Here is a 24,597-nt window from a genome sequence, read left to right as displayed (position 1 = left end):
CCCTCTTTCTTCCTCCCTCCCTCCCTCCTTTCTTTTCTCCCTCTCTTTCTTTCTTTTTTCTTTTCTCCCTCCTTTCTTTTTCTTTTCTCCCTCCCTCTTTCTTTCTTTCTTTCTTTCTTTCTTTCTTTCTTTCTTTCTTTCTTTCTTTCTTTCTTTCTTTCTTTCTTCTTCTTTTCTCCCTCCTTTCTTTTTCTTTTCTCCCTCCCTCCCTCCCTCTTTTTTCTTTCTCTCTTTCTCCTTCCTCCCTCCAGAATATTTTACCTTTTAATTTTTCTAAAAACAACCCAGACATACAGGGTCAGATCTACACTCCAGAGAAAAATATGCTTTATTGGAAAGATCAGTACCCAGAGAATAGTGCTTGCCATTTCATACAGTAAGCCAGTTTAGAAATTGCACCTACCTGTCCTTCATTAGAATCTTGTCCTAAAGCTGCAAAACACCCCTAGCTGTTTACAAATAAAGTAGATCTATTGGAAAAGAAACAGAGCAGAGTCCCCCCACCCCCACCCCTGTCCTTCCCAACTACAGCTACAAAAGTGGGGACGACTCCTCAGCGACGGAAGGATGGAAGAAGCCCCAGCCCCATTCAGAAGTTCTTTGTCCATCTTTCTGGCGGTATTTGGATTGCGCAGAGCTGTCGGGGTGGTGGTGGTGGCAGTGGCAAGCAAACACTCTTTGCACCGAAGAGGAGACTTGGGCACACGGAGGCAGAGTGGAGTTTGGTTGCTTCTTGGGAAGCATTAGTAACAGAGTTGGAAGGGACCTTGGAGGTCTCAACGTAGCGCCTCCTCGCCGCAGGCCAAACTCTGAAAGGGGAGCCTCTGGCATGCAACAGTCTGGCAACAGTGTCTTTGGTGCAGTAATCAGTGCGGATTCTGGATCCGAGCCTTCTCCTTCATCATCAGCCAGGAGTTGGAGCTGTATTCTTACTTGGCCTAAAGAGTTATCTTGGCAGGGGAAGGAAGCTCCTGCTTGCCAGCCAACCAACTAACCAACCAACCGGGGCTCAGGATGCAGATAGTGGGGCCTTCACTTCAGCCCGAACTGGTCAGAGAATGGGATGGCAGCCCCTCCTCGAGCTTCACGTCTTCTTCCCGCCCACTGTCCAAAGTCTCCGCCCCTTCAAAACAGCCGGAATCGCGGGGAATGTCTTCTTTGAGCTCTCCGGGAAAGAGCTGACCTTCCAAGATGCCTCCTTCCTCTTCGGCCTCACTGCTCGCTGTGTGAGAAGAGAGAAGCCAGCTGTTAAAAAGAACAAGAGTTGGGACGGTGCCAAAAGTGGAAACTCTGGAAAGGGAAGAAGGATGGTCTGGCCTGGCCTCATTTGTTCCTGGGTCGTCGTGGGTGCTCCATCACTGGAGGTTTCTTTTTATTTTAAGAAGAGACTGGACAGTCGTCTGAAATGGCATAGGATCTGCTTGAGCAGGGGGCTGGACTAGAAGACCTCCGAGGTCCCTTCCAGTTCTATTCTGATTGATTGATTGGGTGAGAAACAGAAGTTTCCGTAATCTGGCTTGTGATGAACAGGAGCCTCACGGTAAATGTTGGGACCGGCAAACAATTCTACGGTGTGGCTTCCTACTATGGAGCCATGTTCACATGTCATGAGTTAAAGGTAAAGGTTTCCCTCACACAAACATGCGCTAGTCGTTCCCGACTCTAGGGGGCGGTGCTCATCTCCGTTTCAAAGCCAAAGAGCCAGCGCTGTCCGAAGATGTCTCTGTGGTCAGGTGGCCAGCATGACTAAACGCCAATGGCGCACGGAACGCTGTTACCTTCCCACCAAAGGTGGTCCCTATTTTTCTCCTTGCATTTTTTACCTGCTTTCAAACTGCTAGGTTGGCAGAAGCTGGGACAAGTAACGGGAGCTCACCCCATTATGCGGCACTAGGGATTTGAACCGCTGAACTGCCGACCTTTCGATCAACAACCTCAGCATCTTAGCCACTGAGCCCCCACGTGCCTTATATCACATGTCATAGGAAACTACTACTTCAAGATTTGTAATAAGTCTATCCCAGGGGTGTCAAATTCAAGGCCTGGGGGATGGATCTGGCCCACGGGATGCTTAAATGTGGCCCGTGGGCTCACCCTGAAAACAGTGAAGGACCATCCTGTGGTGCCTCTGCCAGCAAAAAGGGAGCTTGGGAGGGCCGTGTGCAGCCCTCCCCGGCTGTGTTTTGGACTGTGACGGCCTCCTGCAGCCCTCTGCCGATGAAAACGGAGCTTGGGGAGGCACATGGCAGAGGTTGCAGGAGGCCGTTGCGGGCCAAAACAGCCTGGGAGGGCTGCAGGCGGCCTTCCCAAGCTCCATTTTCACTGACAGATGCCTGCAGGAGGCCGTTGTGGCTGAAAATGGAGCCTTGATGAGTGACATCGAGCTGGCCATGTCCACCCCACCCACAACCCTGATACTGCTCTCAATGAAATCGAGTTTGACACCCCTGCCAGTAGTGGGTTTCACTTACCTTCGCTACCGGTTCAGAACTGTGAGTGCGCGCTCGCGCACGGCACTTCTGCGTATGCACGGAGCATCTGTGATGATGTCCGGGCGGGTGGGCGGAGCCTCCCACCACCGCTACCGGTTTGTCAGAACCAGGGCAAACCGGTAGAAGCCCACCACTGACCCCTGCTCTATCTCATCGCGGTCTAATCCGATTGATCAATTTGGGCTCGTGTCACAGTTGGTATCTTTAATACCAAATGTGGTAGGATTTCAAGGTGGGGTTTCTTTTGCACCCAGAATTGGCCTCGCTTCAAGAAAGGAGCCTGACAATGGAGGAAGGAAGAAAGAAAGCTCTTTTTTGGGCGGAGAAGGGCACTTACTGTCATAATCCAGCAGTAGATCGGCGGCTGTAAGCAGCTTGGTGCGATGCTGTGGATCAGTGATGTTCAATTCATTCAGATGATTCTCTTGCAGCTCCTTGAAGTCCTCCACAGTCTGATAACCATTTAGTAACAGTGTAGAGATGTGCTCCTGAATGGGGAGGGGGGAAGAGACACAGTCCCGTTGTAATACTTGGGATAGATTACCTGAGGGGGTAGGAAGGAGTGGTTTTTATTTCTCTCCCTGTAATAGCAATCGTGCTTAGACTTCTATCCCGCTTCACAGCCCTCTCGAAGCAGTTTAGAGAGTCAGCCTACTGCCCCCGACAATCTGGGTCCTCATTTGATGGACCTCGGGAAGGATGGGAGGCTGAGCCGGTTAGGACTGAACTCCTGGCTTCGTCTACAATACTGCAATCTAACCTGGAGTGGAGGCTAAAACATATGAAGAACTGTTGCAGGAACTGGGTATGTCTAGTTTAATGAAAAGAAGGACTAGGGGAGACATGATAGCAGTGTTCTAGTATCTCAGGGGCTGCCACAAAGAAGAGGGAGTCAAGCTATTCTCCAAAGCACCTGAAGTTGGACAAGAAGCAATGGATGGAAACCAATCAAGGAGAGAAGCAACCTAGAACTAAGGAAGAATTTCCCGATAGAACAATTAATCAGTGGAACAACTTGCCTCCAGAAGTTGTGAATGCTCCAACACTGGAAGTTTTTAAGAAGGTGTTGGATACCCATTTGTCTGAAGTGGTGTAGGGTTTCCTGCCTAAGCAGGGGGCTGGACTAGAAGACCTCCAAGGTCCCTTCCAACTCTTGTTATTCTAATTCTAATTCTAACCACTGCGCCACCAGGGAGGAGAAGAAGAAAGGGACTAAGAGGAAGGGAGGGAGAGAGGAATAGCTTGTCGATATATACCGCTTTACAGTGCTTTGCAGCTTTCTCTAAGCGATTTACAGAGTCGGCATCTTGCCCCCAACAATCTGGCTCTTCATTTGATCAACCTCAGAAGGACGGAAAGGCTGAGTCAACCTTGAACTGGTCATGGATTGAGGGACTCGAACTCTTGGCAATGTGAGCCGAGTTAGCCTGCAATGCTGCGTTCTAACCACTACAGCTCTTGGAGAACCTAGAAGTGACTTAACTCCTACGTAAAGGATTTAGAACTGGGTGTGGTCCTCCAGAGATTGCTAAACGCAATTCTCATTGCTTGCGAGTTTAGTTTCCTATCCCAATTCACACCATCAAGGAGAACCTGAGATAATCTGCTTTTGTTTCATACAATAGAGTAACAGATTAACAGAGTTAATTAACAGAGTTAATTAACAGAGTGCATTAGAAATAGATTCTAACGATCCAAGACAGTTTTTTAAAAATAATAATTGTGGTTTAATCAACCTCAGATGCAGATTAGGTCTTATTTATCTTTTAAGATACAAAGCTTAATACTTTCAGGAAGAGGGTTTGAAAAAAATACCTAACATAAGGGAAGCACCTGTATTTAGTGAGTAGGTACATCTAAAGAAATATTTTTCCTTTTTTATGAAATATTTACTCTGCTGCTGATTGCAGTAGCTAGAAATGGGTATCAATCAGAGGTGGGTTTCAGCAGGTTCTGACCAGTTCTGGAGAACCGGTAGCAGAAATTTTGAGTAGTTCGGAGAACCGGTAGTAAAAATTCTGACTGGCCCCACCCCCATCTACTCTCTGCCTCCCGAGTCCCAGCTGATTGGGAGGAAATGGGGATTTTGCAGTAACCTTCCCCTGGATTGGGGTGGGAATGGTGATTTTACAGTATCCTTCCCCTGGAGAGGGGTGGGAAAGGAGATTTTATAGTATCCTTCCCCTGCCACGCCCACCAAGCCACGGCCACAGAACCGGTAGTAAAAAATTTCGAAACCCATCACTGGTATCAATATATTGTTCTCCTGTTTTCTGCCATGCCCCAAAATGAAACTTAGGCGGGCACCCGTTTTCTTACTCTGTGGGGAGCTCAAAACATGGATGTGGTCCAGTGATGGGTTTGAAATTTTTTTACTACCGGTTCTGTGGGTGTGGCTTGGTGGGCATGGCATGGCTTGGTGGGTGGGGCTTGGTGGGCGTGGCAGGGGAAGGATACTGTAAAATCTCCATTCCCACCCCACTCCAGGGGAAGGTTACTGCAAAATCCCCATTTCCTCCCGATCAGAGGCAGAAAATAGATGGGGGCGGGCCCAGTCAGAATTTTTACTATCGGTTCTCCGAACTGCTCAAAATTTCCGCTACCGATTCTCCAGAACTGGTCAGAACCTGCTGAAATCCACCTCTGATGTGGTCCAAATCTCTGACACAGTCGCTCCTTCAGTTCCCTTTTAATATTACAAGAGATGCTCAGCGAATGGACCAATGCCATTTCCTGTTTATAAAGTATTGTCCTGGCCAGGCACGCCATCAGGGTGCTGAAGGTGATGAGTAATGCTTTTCTGATGCATATGAGGCAGGAGAATTGCTGGAAACTTCCTCACCCAGGGCCCATTTAGTTCTGCTGAGTGTAGGTATTGGCCTTGGCTGCCCTCGTCCTCAGCAACTTGCCAAGACCATGTCCATCATCCATCACCCTCTACTCCTTGCTGGTGGAGAATGACCACACACCCTGACTTCTCAACGGGATCTTCCATAGTTTCACCGAGAGATGTCAGGAATTAAAACCACCTTCTGAACCATGTCGTATAAGGTGAAGGTAAAGGTTCCCCTCGCACATATGTGCTAGTCGTTCCAGACTCTAGGGGGGGGTGCTCATCTCCGTTCCAAAGCCGAAGAGCCAGCGCTGTCCGAAGATGTCTATGTGGTCATGTGATCAGCATGACTCAACGCCGAAGGCGCACGGAACGCTGTTATCTTCCCACCAAAGGTGGTCCCTATTTTTCTACTTGCATTTTTTACATGCTTTCGAACTGCTAGGTTGGCAGAAGCTGGGACAAGTCACGGGAGCTCACCCCATTACGCGGCACTAGGGGTTCGAACCGCTGAACTGCCAACCTTTCGATCGACAAGCTCAGCGTTTTAGCCACTGAGCCACTGCATCGTCTACTATACTACTACCTAAATAGAACCTAATTAAAACAATTAGATTCTATGGGTATGTCTAGTTTAATGAAAAGAAGGACTAGGGGTGACATGATAGCAGTCTTCCAATATCTCAGGGGTTGTCCCAAAGAAGAGGGAGTCAAGCTGTTCTCCAAAGCACCTGAGGGCAGGACAAGAAGCAACGGGTGGAAACTAATCCAGGAGAGAACCAAACTAGAATTAGGAGAAATTTCCTGACAGTGTGAACAATTAATCAGTGAAACAATTTGCCTCCAAAAGTTGTGGGTGCCCAACACTGGAGGTTTTCAAGAAGAGATTGAACAACCATTTATCTGATATGTTATAGAGTTTCCTGCTTGAGCAGGAGGTTGGAGTAGAAGACCTCCAATGTCCCTTCCAACTCTTATTATTCTGTTGATGCTTCCAACCTTACATTTTCCCCACCACACCCTCCCTTGTGAAATGGGTTGGGGCTGAGAAACAAACTTGCCCAAAATCACCCAGCTTGGTTTCCTTTCTAAGTGGGGGACGGACAGACGGGGACTAGACATCCTACTGAGTCATTGTCGGGGCAAGGTTCTCACCTCAAGATTCATCCGTTGCAACAGTTCCTGCAAGGTTTTGGGCTTGGGCCTTTTGCTCCTGTGCCGCGAACAGGTCTTCGTAGCCGAGACGGTCTCTTCAGGGATGATGCTGACGTAGATAAATTTGAAGGAGCCCACTTTGTCGTTCAGAAGGCCGGTCCAGGTCCCGACGGGAGGTTTTGCAATGATGTGGATGATGTCCCCTTTCTGTGCCAAATGCCATATCTTATTTATTCATTCATTTATTAATTCAATTTGTATACCGCCCCTCTCCGAAGACTCAGGGCAGCTCACAATGCATTTAAAATCATTATAAAAAAACATTTGAAAATTAAAAACATTAAAAACTCATTCACACCATTCATGGCCGGATCTCGCGAGATCGCAACAGCGAGATCAACGGCCCCAGGCCTGGCGGAAGAGCCAGATCTTCACCCCTTTTCAGAAGGCCAATAGGGTGGGGATAGTCCGGACCTCAGGAGGTAACTGGTTCCAGAGAGCTGGGGCAGCCACAGAGAAGGCCCTCCCCCGCGGGCCCGCCAGCCGGCATTGTTTAGCTGATGGGACCCGGAGGAGACCAACTCTGTGGGATCTTACCGGTTGCTGGGAGCTATGCGTTAGAAGGCGGTCTCGAAGATAACCTGGCCCTGAGCCATGTAGGGCTTTAAAGATAATAACCAACACCTTGAATTGTGACCGGAGACCAATAGGGAGCCAGTGCAGCTCGCGGAGAATTGGTGTAATGTGGGTGTATCTAGGTGCACCCACGACAGCTCGTGCGGCTGTGTTCTGGACCAACTGCAGTCTCCAAACACTTTTTAAGGGTAGCCCCATGTAGAGCGCGTTGCAATATCGTTAGTTCCTAGTACCTATGATGGCGAACCTATGGCACGCGTGCCCGATGTGGCACGCAGAGCCATCTTTCCTGGCACACGAGCTGTCGCCCCACTCACCTGCAGCTGTGCATGCGCATGCGCCCCAGCTGGTGTTCGGGCCTCCGGTGCGCATGTGCGTAATTCAGGGGAACCAGCTGGTCTTCGGAGCTCTCCTGCGCATGCATGTGCATTTGTGCATGCATGTGAGTATATTACGTGTAGTGCATGCATGCATAGATGGCATTTGCGCACCTGCATTGCACGCGCAATAACCACATGAATGCGCAGATGGTGCAATTGCACACACAGCACACAGGGGAAGCTGTGCAAAAGCCACTGCATGCGCCAATGATGCAGTTGCGTGTGCAGCGCACAGGGGAGGAGCTGCACGTTAGCGCAGATAGCACGCGCACACGCAAAGGGTGCCAAGCGTTTATCCATTCAGCACTTGGTTAGTAAAAGGGTTCACCACCACTGGCCTAGCAGGTCTCCGGTTGTACAATTCACCACAGTTATGGTTCACTCTGCATGTCACAATGGGCTAGTTTTGCACAACACGTTATGCCCTCAAGCTGTGGTTTTACAAACTTGATTCATGCAGCGCAGGAAGCCCAAATCAAAACATGCGATAGGGTTCGTATGACGCTTATTCCTAAGAAACAACAAAAGCTGCACATTTCCAAAAGCAAATTGTGTCGCAATGCCGAGTTCTGGAGAACGGCTATGAACATCAGAGAGAAGTAATCTACTCTTCCAGTAGCGATTTCTGCACAATGTATTGGATTAATAGATTCTGCACAGATTTTCTTAATAAAATCAAAACAATATTTTATAGCAACGAGTGTCCCATCTTGGCAACTTTAAGAACTCTAGACCAGGGGTGAAATATTCCTGGTTTGGACCGGATCGCCCGATCCGGTAGCGATGGTGGTGGGTGGTTCGGAGAACTGGTAGCAAAAATCTCTGCGCCTCCCCCATGCCCAGCTGAGCCACGCGATCATCGGAGGCTTTTTAAAAAAACTTTTAAAAGCATTTTTTCTACAACCTCTTCGGCTGAAAAAAATGCTTTTAAAGGTTAAAAAAAAAGCCTCTGACGATCGTGCGGCTCAGCTGGGATCGTCAGAGCCTTTTAAAAGCATTTTTTTTACAACCTCTTCAGCCGAAGAGGTTATCCCCCCTCCCCCCCCGCCACCAAGCCACGCTCACAGAACCGGTAGTAACAAATTTTACATTTCACCACTGCTCTGGACTTCAACTCTCAGAATTCCCCAGCCAGCCAGGAAGTGACATTAAATCTCCCAAACGCCCACCAAAAAGCTCTTATTAACCCCAATATTCTGTGTGGCCCAGCACTGCTTCTTGAGCGGAGGGCCCTCTTCCTTTTCTGTGTATAATCTTTCCATGATTTTTCTCTTCCTCCTTTTCTTTTTCTTGCCACGGAAAATTAATTTGGGAAGAAGGAATACCTGCCCTGTCTTTTTCACTTGTGGCATTAGGAACACTCTTGGAAAGCTCCCTAGAGCAGGGGTCGGCAACCTTAAACACCAGTGGTGGGTTCCGCTTACTTCTGCTACCGGTTCGGAACTGGGAGCACACGTGGGACGCTTCTGTGCATGCGCAGAATCTTCTGCATATGCGCAGAGCATCTGTGCTGACTTCTGGGTGGGTGGGCGGAGCCTCCCGCTATCGCCACTATCAGTTCGCCTGAACTGGGGCGAACTGGTAGAAACGCACCACTGTTAAACACTCAAAGAGCCACAAAGGTCCTAACTGGAAGCCCCTCCGTTCAATTCTGGAGCTGACCAGAAATCCGGTTCCCCCACCATAGAGTCTTCTCCTAGCGTGGCATCCTTTTTCCTCTGCTGACCGGAAGTGCGGTCCATCCGTCCGTTTCCCCCCCCCCCATAGAGTCTCCTTCTAGCATGGCATCCTTTTTCCTCTACCTGTCCTAACCGAAAGTCCTATCAATTGTGGAGCTGACCAGCGACAGGGAGCCGCAGCAGTGGAATGAAAGAGCCACATTCGGCTCCAGAGCCACAGGTTGCTGACTGCTGCCATAGAGAAATGCAAAGCACTCACCTGAAGTTTCAGAGAGTCCTTGTCATAAGGGCTGGGAATAAAATCCGTGTGAACCTTGGCTTTTCCACAAAAGGGTCCGTTGTACGGGGTAGAGATGATCTCTTCCTTGCTGCAGTGGCTGCTCACGGTGGGACTGAACAATTCCCTTTCTAGAAGGGGACAAGAGCCAGGAGAAAGAAACGTTAGCTGACTCAATGGCAGCTTGGAGATGGTTTAACACAGGTAGTCCTCGACTTACAACGGTTCGTTTAGTGACCTGTTCAAAGTTACGACGTCACTGAAAAAAGTGACTTATCACCATTTTTTTCATATCATTGCAGAATGACCCCCATGGTGACATGATCAAAATTCAGACCGTTGGCAACTGGCTCATATTTATGATGGTTGCAGGGTCCCAGGATCATGTGATCCCCTTTTGTGACCAAGCAAAGTCAATGGGGAAACCAGATTCACTTAACAACCATGTTACTACCTTAACAACTGCAGTGATTCACTTCACAATTGCAAGAAAGGTGGTTAAAAAGGAGCAAAACTCACTTAACAAACATCTCACTTAACGACATAAATTTTGGGCTCCAAAATTAGTCGAGGACTATCTGTACTGAGTTCAGCTTAGGGTGAGTTTCTCCATTCTATAAACTACCGGAATCGTTGTTCTGCATATGCAGTTCTAGAGTTCGTTAAGAAATATTTGCACTTCATTCTATATTGAGAATGTATCTGCTGAACAAAACTCTGCCTTGGTGACAGGAAGGGCATCCGGCCAGTAAACACTCAGCTCCATTCAGTTGCCCAGACTCCACCTCGCATGGGATTATGCAGTTGTTAAAAGAAGATGATGATTCTATATTAGATGAACCCTATCTCTGGAATATTATATCTGGTTCTGGACACAGTAAACCAGAATAGGTTTAGGAAAGGACTATCGGAGGCCAGAAGCTGAATCTCCTGAAGACAAGAAGAGGGATGGCTTGGTCTTGAGAAAGAGGAAGGAAGGTTATATTGAAGCTGTCTGTCATCTGCACCTCTATAACTGTCTGGTTGGGTTCTGCAACCCAACAAGACAGACACAGACTTCAGAGGATAATTAGAACTGGAGAAAAAAACAATTGCTACCGACCTGCCTTCCATTGAGGAGCTGTATACTGCACGAGTCAAAAAGAGGGCTGGACATAAATTGTTTCAACTCCTACCCTCAAAACGACGCTATAGGACATTGCACACCAGAATAACTAGACACAAGAACAGTTTTTACCTGAACGCCATCACTCTGCTAAACAAATAATTCCCTCAACACTGTCGAACTAGTTACTAAGTCTGCACTGCTATTAATCTTCTCATCGTTCCCACCACCCATCTCCTCCCACTTATGACTGTATGACTGTAACTTGTTGCTGTATCCTTACGATTTATATTGATTGTTTCCTAGTATGATTTGATGGCTTATTTGTACTCTATGACTATCACTAAGTGCTGTACCTCATAATGAACGTATCTTGGCTTTTTATGTACACTGAGAGCCTATGCACCAAGGACAAATTCCTTGTGTGTCCAATCACACTTGGCCAATAAAGAATTCTAATCTAATCTAAGATGGGTGAGCCGTTTACCGTTGGAGGCACTGGGGCTGTTAGTCTCCTGAGTTGTGACTGGAAAGATGGGAAAGTCTTCTTCAACAGGACTGTGGGCTGGAGACGCAGGAGTCTCGGATTCATCGTGTCCCTGCAAGATGAACATGAAACCATGGAGAACTCTTTCTTCCCAAGACAGAAACACAGTTGGCCCTGGTTGCTATGTTTGACCCTTGCTTCCTTTGAAGGCCTGCCTTCCATGAAGCCCAGACATGCTTTTTTGGGAAAGGGGAAGAGAGCATGTTGCACACACAAGAGCGTTTAAAAAGAAGGAACTGCACATTTCATACTCCACAGGTCAACAGGTTGCTGTTCTGAGCCAGCCTTTTCCTTGTCACGAAAAACCCCTCTTTATTTACCTCTGGTGAATTAATGGCATTCACCCACCGAAAACAGTCAATAGTCCTTCAAAGAGTTAACTGCAGTAACAGACATTATCAGTTCCTTGCAATCGTTGCCAGGCCGTGAGCTCCCAGCTGAAAGGCTGCAAAGTAAGTTCTGGCAAGCAGTCTTTGTGGCACGAAACACAATGAGCAAAATCTTCAGAAATATGAATGGTTGTCTCCTACGACAACCACTTTTCTTTCCTTCTATTTATTCCCCAGCCAGGGAGGGGTCATTCAGCATCCACATGTGCTTTGCTTCCCGAATCGACTCCTTGTCCTCCGTTGCTCATCTTTCCTAACTGCTCTGGGCATACATGCATCTGGAACAGGCCCCAGCTATTCCTCCTCACTCATATCAGCCTCCAAAGGCAGCTGCCTCTCCAGTGGCTCTATCAAATGTCAGACGGCCCTGGCTCTATCTCTGCGTCTGACACAGAGCACCCATCAGAGCCTTCCCCAGACTCCAGAACTGGCCCAAGTTCCTCCCCAGCCTCCTCATCGTCTGAGTCTGCTGCCAGCTGGCGGGCCACAACCGTTGCTCTAAAAGGGATTGAGGAGCAACCTCCTGGTTGAAGTTATCTTCCCGGGAGCTCCCCATTAATCATTTGCAGCACGATACTTGATTCTCATCCACTCTTCTATGGACCAGCCAAATATCATTGCCCATCTGCACTTGGCACAAGTGGGGAATATAGTGAGATTTGGGGATATGAGACAAGAACAAAACAAAAGGAACTGTCTCATGGGGTAGAAAGGAGATTTCATTTCATGTAACCATCCTTAAATCTATTTTAGGCTATATAAAAAAAAATGAGGCACATTCGCGCTGCGGCTGGGTGGAGATGGGTTCAGTATCTAGGTAGCAACAGAAGCCCGCATCCTTGGGTTGGTTACCTGCTGAAGAGCTCACAAGCAGAACCTGCAAGCCTTCTCTATTGCATGCTCTTTTTTTTTTCTGCTTTCACAAAACCACACGGAGAAGGAAGTGTGTGCGTGTGTGTGTGTAAGAGAGAGAGCATGCAAATAGGTTTAGAGGAAGAAGTTAAATGCTGGGCAACGGTGAGATAGTGAGACTTTTTGGAAGGAGGCATCCTATACAACTCTCTCGCTCAAACACACACAAATCCCAGGTGGAGTGGACACGGTTTCGTCTCTCACCTGATCTACCAATGTTTTAGCGACTGCCTTGCCCGTCTTCCGGTTCATGGTCCGGGAAATGGCGGCTCTCCATCTCTTGCCCAGCTTTGAGCGTCCCACGTCATCCGGACTAGGTGGTGGGTTACCTTCAAGAACCTGCAGAGAGAACCATGGACCTTGGCTTTCCAGGAAGGGAGAAGATGACTCCTCATTGTTATGGGCTTGGATGAATTGAATTCAGGAATGGACCTTCCTAGCTTGGGACACTGATTTTGGACTCAATATCACATGGAGTCTGCCTTTCAGAAAGCAAACAGTTTCTTTGGCCAACCAGTAGGCTACAACTATAGGTAGTCCTGAATTTACCACTTGTGTAGTGGTCATTTGAACTTAAGATGAGCTTGAAAAAAGGGACTGATGACCAGTCTTGCCCTTCTCAGTGCAATCATAGTGCGGATAAAAATTTGGATGCTTGGCAACATTGTGTTAACCATGATGGCAGCACGTCAGAATCACATGATCATCATTGGTGATCTTACCAGTTGACTTCCGACAAGCAAAGTCAATGGGGGGGGGGGGAACCAGATTTATTTAATAATTAATTGTGTGATTTGCTTAATGAGCAGTGCAAAAAAGGTCATAAAATTGGCCATGGTTATGGCTTAGCAATGGGTGGAAGTTCCCAGTGGAGAACTACCTGTAAGGCAGGGGTGTCAAACTCAATTTAATTGAGGGCTGCATCAGGGCTGCGGTTGACCTTGGAGGGGCTGGGGGGGCATGGCCAGCTGGGGGTGTGTGGCCGGCTGGGTGGTCGTGGCCAACTGCATGGGCATGGCCAGCTTGACGCCATTCCCCAAACTGCTGGCATATTTCCTCTTTGCACTGGGTAGACTGGGCCGAAGCCATACTGGCCCAATATTTCTTCTTTGCATTGGGTAGACTAGGACGCAGTGGTGGGTTTCAAAATTTTTTACTACCGGTTCTGTGGGTATGGCTTGGTGGACGTGGCATGGCTTGGTGGCCATGGCATGGCTTGGTTGGCATGGCAGGGGAAGATATTGTAAAATCTCCATTCCCACCCCACTCCGGGGGAAAGATACTGCAAATTCTCCATTCCCTCCCCAATCCAGGGGAAGGTTACTGCAAAATCCCCATTTCCTCCCAATCAGCTGGGACTTGGGAGGCAGAGAATAGATGGGGGTGGGGCCAGTCAGAATTTTTACTACCGGTTCTCCGAACTACTCAAAATTTCTGCTACCAGTTCTCCAGAACTGGTCAGAACCTGCTGAAACCCACCTCTGCTAGGACGGCCCTGCGGGCCGGATCCAACCACATCGCAGACCACATCGGGCCTTGAGTTTGAGACCCCTGCTGTAAGGTTAGAGCGATGGAGAAAGTTAAAGATACGGTTGGAAAGAATTTGGCTACTGATAAGAGAGGGATGTGAGCCAGGATTGGTGGCAAAGGGGGACGAAGAGAAGCCAACCAAGCTGTCATTGAAAAGGCAGAAGAGAGGAGCCCAAGCAGAGGTGGTATTCAGCCAGTTTGCACCGGTTTGTGCGAACTGGTAGCGGCGATCGTGGCTGGGCCCGCCCACTCACCCACTCCAGCTCCAAGTCATGCTATTTAGGCATGTTTTCGAGGCCGGGTGCGTGCACAGAAGGCACGCAAGCAAGCAAAGCGCATGCACGGAAGGCTGGGCACATGCGCGTACACCATGCGCGGGGTGAACCGGTGGTAAAGGTAAGTGAAACCCAACCCTGAGCCCCAGGTTTGGGGGAGATGGATGGGGTGTTACCTCTTCCTCTTCGAGGCTGAATGCCTTGTTGTTCGCCAGCGGGGAGCTGGGTTTGGATTTGCCAAAATCTTTGAAACTGCTGGACCGCTGCAGCGACAGCTGTGGGGAGAAAGAAGGCAGAGAGGGTCAGAAATAGCATGGATTGCAGAGCAGAGAAAGCCAACGGGCCTTGGGAATCTTGCAGCCCTCTCCATTGTTTTTTATTTATTTTATTTTATTTTATTTTATTTTATTTTATTTTATTTTATTTTATTTTATTTTATTTTATTTTATTTTATTATTTTATTTTATTTTATTTTATTTTATTATTTTATTATTTTATTATTTTATTATTTTATTTTATTATTTTATTTTATTTTATTTTATTTTTTTATTTTATTTTATTTTATTTTATTTTATTTTATTTTATTTTATTTTATTTTATTTGGCCGTCGGCCAAACAATGTTGGCTGACGACCCCCAGGGGGAGGGCGTTCTCTGTGGGAGCCCCGACCCTCTGGAATGGATTGCCCACTGAGCTCAGGACAGCCCCCGACCTTCTTTCCTTCCGTCGCGAGCTGAAGACGTGGCTCTTCCGCCAATTAAACTGATCCGTTTGGGGGTACACTGGTATAATTTTAAATAGTTTTTAATTGGGTTACTGATTTTAATTTGGTATTGTATTGTGATTTGTATTGAAGTTGTCATTTTGTAAGCCGCCTTGAGTCCCTAGGGAGAAAGGCGGCATATAAATCGCAATAAATAAATAAATAAATAAATAAATATATTTTATTTTATTTTATTATTTTATTATTTTATTATTTTATTTTATTATTTTATTTTATTTATTTTATTTTTTATAGCCGCCCATCTCACATCCGTAATTCTGGGCAGCTTACAGTACTCTTGGCGAGAGGAGTTAGCAGATGGAGCTGCAAGCCAGAAGTGGATGGAGTTGCCCGGAGACCATTGTTCTTTCGCCTTCTCCATCCCTCGGTGCCTCTTACACGGGAAGGCAAACATGTGTGCACAGATGTGGCTCCCTCCCTCAGAAGAAGAGGCAGTCAATCAGCGAGAGCTGGAAGATGCAGAGGTTACATAAAAAATATTAAGTCCTACTTCCCACCTCCGTTTCTTCTAAACCGGTTCCTGTAGCTGAAAATACACACATTTCGCTGCCTATTTGCCCTGCCCCCACCCCATCCTCTGATGGAACCTGTCACTTTTCAGATTATATTCATATTCCTAAATTTATTTGTCAAGCATGTATAACAAAACAGGTAAAAGTATAAACATAATTTGAATACATGAAAAGAGTAAGAGTAAAAAGGAATATTAGAGCAGGGACGGAAGGCACGCTGGTGCACTTATGCACACCCCTTACAGACCTCTTAGGAAAGGGGTGAGGTCAACAGTAGACAGTTTAAGGTTAAAGTTTTGGGGGTTTGGGGAAGAAACTACAGAGTCAGGTAGTGCATTACAGGCATTGACCACCCTGTTACTGAAGTCATATTTTCTGCAATTGAGTTTGGAACGGTTGACCTTGAGTTTGTATCTATTATTTGCTCGTGTATTGTTGTGGTTGAAGCTGAAGTAGTCATTGACAGGAAGGACATTGTGGCAGATAATTTTATGTACTATGCTTAGGTCAGACTGAAGTCGGCGTAGTTCTAAGTTGTCTAAGCCCAAAATTTGGAGTCTGGTGGCATAAGGTATTTTATTGCGGTTAGAGGAATGGAGGACTCTTCTCGTAAAATATCTCTGGACTTTCTCGATTGTATTTATGTCCGATATGCAGTGCGGGTTCCAGACAGATGAGCTGTATTCAAGAATTGGTCTAGCAAATGTTTTGTATGCTCTAGTTAGCAGTACAACATTACCAGAGAAGAAGCTACGCAAGATTAGGTTAACAACTCTTCATGCCTTTTTGGCAATGTTGTTACAGTGGGCTCTTTACAGATTTTAGAAATAAGTTATAATTATAAAGTCCTTGGGACCAGGTCCTGTTCTTTGGTGTGCCTGCCTGCCTGCCTGCTGATGGAGGGATGATTATAATAATGAGGCTGATGTTTAAGGAAGAACAGGCTAAACCCTCAACTTGGAACAAGAGTGGCTTTTGACAGAGGTGGAATGGCATGGTGGAATTATGACTCAATATCAGAGGCGGAAGTAAGACTTCTTCGGAAGATTGAACTCTGGAAGATTGTTAATTAAAAAGCCAATGTGATGTGGTGCTGGGATAGGAGTCAGGACACTTGGGGGTCAAGTCCACACTGAACTATAGAAACTCATTGGGTGATCCTGGACCATTTGTTCCACTGGTGGAATTCATTTTTTTTTACTACCGGTTCTGTGGGTGTGGCTTGGTGAGCGTGGCATGGCTTGGTGGGCGTGGCAGGGGAAGGATACTGTAAAATCTCCATTCCCACCCGACTCCAGGGGAAAGTTACTGCAAAATCCCCATTCCCTCCCGATCAGCTGGGACTTGGGAGGCAGAGAATAGATGGGGGCGGGGCCAGTCAGAATTTTTACTACCGGTTCTCCGAACTACTCAAAATTTCTGCTACCGGTTCTCCAGAACTGGTCAGAACCTGCTGAAAAACCCACCTCTGATGGCAGGGGAAGGATACTGCAAAATCCCCATTCCCTCCCCACTCCTGGGGAAGGATATTGCAAAATCTCCATTCCCACCCCACTCTGGAGCCAGCCAGAGGTGGTATTTTCCAGTTCTCCAAACTACTCAAAATTTCTGCTACCGGTTCTCCAGAACCTGTCAGAACCTGCTTGATTTCACCCCTGATTTGTTCCTTTTCAGCTCAAACGATTGCAAGGGACTGAGGTGAACTGATTGCAAGGGACTGAGGGATCGCTATATAGACTCCCTTGCTCCTGAATGAAAGGCAGAACAACAGAGTTGCAAGGGACCTTGGAGGTCTTCTAGTCCAACCCCCTTTTCAGGCAGGGAACCCTATACCGTTTCAGACAAATGGTTGTCCAATCTTTTCTTAAAAAGCTCCATTGTTGGAGCACTCACAACTTCTGGAGGCAAGTTGTTCCACTGGTTAATTGTTCTCACTGTCAGGAAACTTCTCCTTAGTTTTAGGTTGGTTCTCTCCTTGATGGGTTTCCACCCATTGCTTCTTGTCCTGCCCTCAGGTGCTTTGGAGAATAGCTTGACTCCCTCTTCTTTGGGGCAGCCCCTGAGATATTGCAACACTGCTATCATGTCTCCCCTAGTCCTTCTTTTCCTTAAACTAGACATACCCAGTTCCTGCAACCGTTCTTCATATGTTTTAGCCTCCAGTCCCCTAATCATCTTTGTTGCTCTTCTCTGCACTCTTTCTAGAGTCTCAGCATCTTTTTTACATCGTGACGACCAAAACTGGCAGGCTGGCAATCTCATACATAGTTACATGAAGGGAAAAGCTTTTGATGCTCTTTCTTTCCAAGACCAAATCTGGGGTTTCAAATAGCATCTTGCCTCTGCCTAGCCATTTCTGGGTTTTTTGTTTTTTTTTGCAATTTCATTAAAAAGTGTTTTTTTAAAAATGCTTGTGTATTACTACCTCCTGGGTGTTCAACCAATGAAATCCAAGAGCAGAATTGTCTTGGGTACCTCTACACATCTGTATAGGACAGGGGTCGGCAACCTTAAACACTCAAAGAGCCACAAAGGTCCAACTGGAAGCCCCCCATTCAACTCTGGAATTGACTAGAAGTCCAGTTCTTCCACCATAGAGTCTCTTCCTAGCGCGGCATCCTTTTTCCTCTACCTGTCCTAACCGAAAGCCCTATCAATTGTGGAGCCGACCAGCAACAGGGAGCCGCAGCAGAGGAATGAAAGAGCCACATGCGGCTCCAGAGCCGCAGGTTGCTGACCCCTGCTATAGGAGAAACCACCTGGTCAGCACTGCTCACTTCTGAATACTGGGTTGTCCGGATGCTTTTTCTAAGTTGATCTAGCTATGTTCTGAGTGACTGCCCCTCCCCCCTCCTCTGCAGCTCTTTCTCTCTTTTTTTGCAGAGTTGCTCAAAATCGACACGTAGATCAATACAGTGCAGAGGAAGTGGGTTAGCATCAGGTGACTAGCAACTGCAGTTTCCAGAATCCAGACACCTGGGAGAGTAGCAAAAAGCAGCAATGGGGGTGGGTTGATTTCTGTTTTTTTTTTTAAAAAAAACAAGGGTCTGTAGAAACCCACTTTCTGCAGAAACCAAAGAGCCAATTTGGTGTACTGGTTCAGGCACCAGGTTAGAAACTGGAAGGCAGTGAGTTCTAGTCCTGCTTTGGGTACAAAGTCAGATGGGTGACCTGGGGCCAGTCCCTCTCTCTCAGCCTTAGGAAGGAGGCAAGGGCAAACTACTCCTGAAACTTTTGCCAAGAAACCTAATTCAGGCAAGGAGGAGGAAGAGGAGGAGGAGAAGAAGAACTTGTTCTGTTTATAGAAACTTTTGCTAAATCAAAAACATAGAAGGAGAAAGAGAAGGAGAAGGAGGAGGAGGAGGAGGAGAAGAAGAAGAAGAAGAAGAAGAAAAGAAAAAAAGAACTCGTTCTGTTTATAGAAGCTTTTGCTAAATCAAAAACATAGAAGGAGAAAGAGAAGGAGAAGAAGAAGAAGAAGAAGAAGAAGAAGAAGAAGAAGAAGAAGAAGCAGAAGAAGAAGAAGAAGAAGAAGAAGAAAGAACTTGATTTGTTTATAGAAGCTTTTGCTAAATCCAAAACATAGAAGAAGAAGCAGAAGAGAAGGAGAAGAAGAAGAAGAAGAAGAAGAAGAAGAAGAAGAAGAAGAAGAAGAAGAAGAAGAAGAAGAAGAAGAAAAGAACTTGTTCTGTTTATAGAAACTTTTGCTAAATCAAAAACATAGAAGGAGAAAGAGAAGGAGAAGGAGGAGGAGGAGGAGAAGAAGAAGAAAAGAAAAAAAGAACTCGTTCTGTTTATAGAAGCTTTTGCTAAATCAAAAACATAGAAGAAGAAGCAGAAGGAGGAGAAGAAGAAGAAGAAGAAGAAGAAGAAGAAGAAGAAGAAGAAGAAGAAGAAGAAGAAGAAGAAGAAGAAGAAAGAAAGAACTTGATTTGTTTATAGAAGCTTTTGCTAAATCCAAAACATAGAAGAAGAAGCAGAAGAGAAGGAGAAGAAGAAGAAGAAGAAGAAGAAGAAGAAGAAGAAGAAGAAGAAGAAGAAGAAGAAGAAGAAGAAGAAAAGAACTTGATCTGTTTATAGAAGCTTTTGCTAAATCAAAAACTTATCCAAAATAGAAGAAGAAGAAGAAGAGGAAGAGGAAGAGGAAGAAGAAGACATGTTCATGCCACACTTTTGGGTGTTCCTGGAAAGGCATGTGCTGAGAGCCCAGAAACCCAAATACATGCCTCGGTGCATATGGGTGAGTCCAGGATGCTGAGGTGAGAGAGGCAACTACAGGATGCTGAGCTGCAACCTTAGTTCCACATTCAGATAAGCCCATGCAAATACCAGTTAACAAGAACTAAGCGAGAAGTCAGTCTTCTTCCTTGGAAGAGCAGGAACCACAGACCATTGACCCAAATATACCCTTAGCGGCAGCCCCAGCCACTATTCTGGAGGCCCCTTACATTGCAGGGGGGACACCCTGTGATGTTTGCAAAGTTTGTCCCCAAATTGTGTAGCTGCTACTCTCTGAAAAACCCAGAGGCTATTCGAAGACTCCCTGAGTCTTCAGGGAGCTTGGTATGCTTGCAGTAGACTGAGATGGACACCTTCCCCTGAAATTAACCTGTTGCCAAGCTGATTTTGTGTTGACATTAAGCTCATCTCTTCAAATTGTAGAATTGGGGTCCTTGAAAGAAGGGGAGGAAATAAAGGGAGATGATAAAGGGAGATGTTTTTTTAAAAAGGGATTTTAAGGAAGACCCAACAAGCAGAGAAACTGGTTTTATAGGTGGCACCTCCCCTTCACAAGATTAGCAAGAATGAATAAGGGGAAATCCTCGATATGCTGGAAGTGTGGAGAGACTGTTGGGAATTATTACCACATGTGGTGGGAATGCCCAAAGGTGCAAAAATTTTGGAATTTACTAAAGAACTGGCTGGAAGAAATTTTGTCAACAAATATAGAAGTCAAACCGGAATTTTTCTTACTGGGAATTATAGAAAGAAAATATAAGAAAGATAGCAAATGGTTATCCAATCTCTTCCTAAAGATAATCTACACTCTTCTCACATTCTGGTAGGAAACTGCTTCCAAGGGATTATACTTGTGCATCATCTTGTCTGAAATGGCATAGGATCTCCTGCTTAAACAGGGGGCTGGACTAGAAGACCTCCAAGGTCCCTTCCAGCTCTATTCTGATTGATTGATCTTAAAACAGCAACAAAAAAAGAGAGGTTTATCTGGAAATGCAGTGGTACCTCAGTACTCAGCTGTTTTGAAACTCATCGAAGTTGGTACTCAGTGCATTTTGGTGTGAAAATTTTGTCCTGGTATTTGTTGTTTATTTGGTACTCAACGTACAAGCGAGAACATATCAACGTTGGCTGCCTTGTGACTCATGATGTTATTTCTTATAGGAATAATTTGTTTGGTACTCATCGTTTTTGGAACGTATCGCACTTCTCAGAACCAATTAAGGATGAGTACCGAAGTATTACTGTACGCCATTGGCCCCATAAATCTAACTTTACAACAAAGGTAGAATTGTGATAGTACTCATAGTTTTGGTTTCTTGTCCGGGCTAGCTCGAAGAGCTGACAGTCCAAGAGGATGCTATCTATGATTGATGGCTCCAGAGGCTACTGTGAGATCAAAAAGAGGCAGGGTTGACAGGGCAAAATATAGAGTCTGAACACAAAAGAACCCTGAGCTGTTACTGGGATGGAATATAGATCATACATGTTGTGAAAGGTCCAACACTGGGAGTTTTTAAGAAGATGTCGGATAACCATTTGTCTGAAGTAGTGTGTGTGGGGGGGGGGCGGGAAATCCGAATCCCCAAGAATAAGTTAGAAAAGTAGAAAAAGAAAGGGAGGAACAAAGGAAAAGAAAGAAGAAAGGGAAGGGAAGGGAAGGGAAGGAGGGGAGAGAAAGGAAGGAAGAAAAGAAAGAAAAAGAAAAGAAAAGGAAAGAAAGAAAGAGAGAGAAAGAAAGAAAGAAAGAAAGAAAGAAAGAAAGAAAGAAAGAAAGAAAGGGAAAGAAAAGAAAGAACGAACTTGTGAAAAGTTAAAAGTCAGATTTTGGTACAGCACAGGTAAGGAATCCTTATGATTGGAGGAAGATCATTGTGTGTTCTAACAGTAGATTCTGGTGGATTACTGGAACAGTCCTGATGTTAAACCCAACCTCACTACCCAGAGACTTATATGAGTGCCACTATTATCACGAAACTTGTACTGACAGCAGAAAGCAGCACAGCCAAACCACATCCAAGCGCTGTTATTCAAAACGGTTCACGTCTTTGGGCAGTTACAATATCCCCCCTTCTCCCTCTGCAGAATGCATCTCTCACTCCTTGCATGCCCCCTCTTCGTTAGTGTGACCCACACTCCTTACTGCTCCAGCTGCAAGAGCTCTTGAAAATGCTTTGGGTGGTTGTGACGGCGTCCCCGATGGAGTGGACCTCTCTGCGCCACGTGGGTAGATCAAGAATAGAAATAGAAAAACAGAGTTGGAAGAGACCTTGGAGGTCTTCTAGTCCAACTCCCTGCCTAGGCAGGAAAGCCTACACCACTTCAGACAAATGGTTATTTAACATCTTCTTAAAAACTTCCCATTTGGAGCATTTGCAACTTCCAGAGGCAAGTTGTTCCACTGAGTCATTGTTCTAACTGTCAAGAAATTTCTCCTTAAGAAAAGAGAGAGGTGGTAGGTTTGAGGAGAAAGATTGCTGTACAATAAAAAAAAATGAAATGGAAGAAAGGCAACCCCGAACAAATATAAAGATATTAAGATAAAGAATGAATTGTTTAAAGAATAAAAGAGAACTAATATGAATAAATAGCAATAATTAGAATTTAAGGGCAAATGAAGATGTTGTTCATGTAAGCAAGCATAGAAATATTGAGACATAATAAAAGAAAAGGGGAAAAAAAGATTTTGGCAAAAACTGTAATTGAGTAAAATGTATTTGAATTTGATTAATTGTATAAGATAAGATATGGCCAATACTCTGTAGGGGTAAATGTGGGGGAACCAATAAAACTTATTTTTTTTTAAAAAAAATTCTTCCTTAGTTCTAGGTTGCTTCTCTCCTTGATTAGTTTCCACCCATTCCTTCTTGTCCTGCCCTCAGGTGCTTTGGAGAATTGGTTGACTCCCTCTTCTTTGGAGCAACCCCTGAGATATTGGAAGACTGCTATCATGTTACCCCTTCATTAAACTAGACATACCCAATTCTTGCAACTGTTCTTCATATGTCTTAGCCTCCAGTCCCCTAATCATCTTTGTTGCTCTTCTCTAGAGTCTCCACATCTTTTTTAGAAGGGACACAAGAGCTTGATGACAGCATTCAAAACACAGAGGGGGCAACTGGTGTGGATGCCTCTAAGGGGTCAGGCAGGGCTCAAATTCCTTCTGTGGTCTCTCTGATTCTTCATCTCCTAACTTGACACAAAGCATCCCTCTCCAAAGTCCTACAGACTCTACATTTGGAGTGTCTACACCCAAGGTAGGGAAGGGGATCCATGCTACCTTCTTCATTGCCTTGTTGCAGTCCATCTCAATGGATCAGCCGGGCAGTTGCCCTGCGAGGGCTTCAGACAGACCTTCCCCCCACTCACCTTCCTCTTTTGGACCGGGTCTTTCTCGCTGGCATTGGATGGCTTCCGACGCAGCATGGTGCCACCTCCAAAGAGCCTTAATTCATGGATGGGTGATGCAGGAGGACCGCCAGAGAGAGAGAGAGAGAGAGCAAGAGAGAGAGAGCAGAGGACCGCAAGAAGCCCAGAGGCCAAGAAACAGGCAGGAAATCAGTGCATCACATGGACCTCCTTTCCCAGCAGCTGGGCCTCTGCAAGAGTTGAAAGCGAGACCCAGCCCTGCGCTTGCACATTTTAAACAGGAAGGAAGTGGCAACCTGACGTTCATGAGGACTGGCCTCGTCTGAAGCTACAAAAAAAGATAGATGACTTTGGGAGGGAGGGAGGGAGAAGTGTTTTGGGACAGCTTTTCTTTTTAAAGATTTGTGGATCTGAACTCCCAGAATTCTCCAACCAGCACTGACTGGCTGGGGAATTCTGGGAATTAAAATCCACACAGGCTTTAAAACCAAAAAGCTTCTTCAGCTCTGACAGGATAGTGGGGAATGGAAGGATTGATACGCCTTGCAGACAGCTGGTCCTTAGCATCCTTTTAGAGGGTCGTTGAAGTGCTTGGAGGTTTATCTGTGTCCTCAGGGTCACCTGAGTAGCGCAAATGGTTCCTGTAGTCTGCAATTTTTTTCCCTCTGGAAATCCATTGCTACTCCCACACCGTTCAAAGGCTGTTCATCCCAAATTGTATAGCTAAAAGTCTGGTGTCTGCAAGGAATATCAATCCTTCCACTCCCCACTATCCAGTCAGAGCTGAAGAAGCTTCTTTGGATGAGAAGCGAAACGTCTTCAAAGAAAAACAAGAAAGTCCAGTTGCTTCCTGAAAAAGCACCTTTGGGACAACCATGACTTGGATGACTGAGAATCTCTACAGACCACAGCAGTGGTGAAATCCAGTTTTTTTTTACTACCGGTTCTGTGGGTGTGGCTTGGTGGGCGTGGCAGGATAATGCAAAATCTCCAACCCCGCCCCATTCTGGGGCCAGACAGAGGTGGCATTTGCCAGTTCTCCGAACTACTCAAAATTTCCGCTACCGGTTCTCCAGAACCTGTCAAAACCTGCTGGATTTCACCCTAGACCACAGGCTTTAAAGTTGTCAAGGTTGGACACCTCTGATGTAGGATAAGGCTGAACACTTTGGTTTTATTGAGATTGGCAGAACTATCAGAATGTATGGACGTCCACCAGATGGCAGCAGAGAGACAGGAACAGCTATCCCTTTGCTACCCTCTTGTGGTCATCTGGATCTTTGCAGCTCAGATCCCTAGATTTATGGTGATGGCTAGATCAGTCACAGCAGAGAACTGGGGCATCTAACAATGCCTCTCTTTTCCTTAATTTTTAACCAGTGTTTCATATTTGGTGCAGGGAAGCAATTCCTTCTTTTACCTTTATAACATTCACCAACCCACTCTCAGCAGAACTACGAGCTTGCTGCTTTGAAGATTCTTC

The 24,597-nt window shown here is 46.0% G+C and overlaps 1 protein-coding gene across 1 annotated transcript; it reads right to left on the bottom strand.

Moving 5' to 3' along the window:
• Nucleotides 1–317: 317 nt before the first annotated feature.
• On the bottom strand, nucleotides 318–23,183 carry SASH3 (SAM and SH3 domain containing 3). The gene is made up of 8 exons (XM_070951917.1): nucleotides 23,115–23,183; nucleotides 14,387–14,485; nucleotides 12,610–12,744; nucleotides 11,045–11,156; nucleotides 9,435–9,583; nucleotides 6,481–6,687; nucleotides 2,830–2,980; nucleotides 318–1,222 (listed from the first exon to the last, which is right to left on the bottom strand). The coding sequence occupies exons 1-8, from the start codon at nucleotides 23,169–23,171 to the stop codon at nucleotides 1,038–1,040; spliced, it is 1,095 nt and encodes a 364-aa protein (XP_070808018.1). The 5' UTR covers nucleotides 23,172–23,183; the 3' UTR covers nucleotides 318–1,037.
• Nucleotides 23,184–24,597: the final 1,414 nt, after the last annotated feature.

This window comes from Pituophis catenifer, unplaced genomic scaffold (genome assembly GCF_029215685.1).
Source record: "Pituophis catenifer annectens isolate HBS135680 unplaced genomic scaffold, rPitCat1.0.hap2 SCAF_11, whole genome shotgun sequence".
Taxonomy (NCBI): domain Eukaryota; kingdom Metazoa; phylum Chordata; class Lepidosauria; order Squamata; family Colubridae; genus Pituophis; species Pituophis catenifer.
The sequence above is the reverse complement of the archived record's forward strand: the minus strand, read 5'-3'. Positions and strand labels throughout refer to the sequence as shown.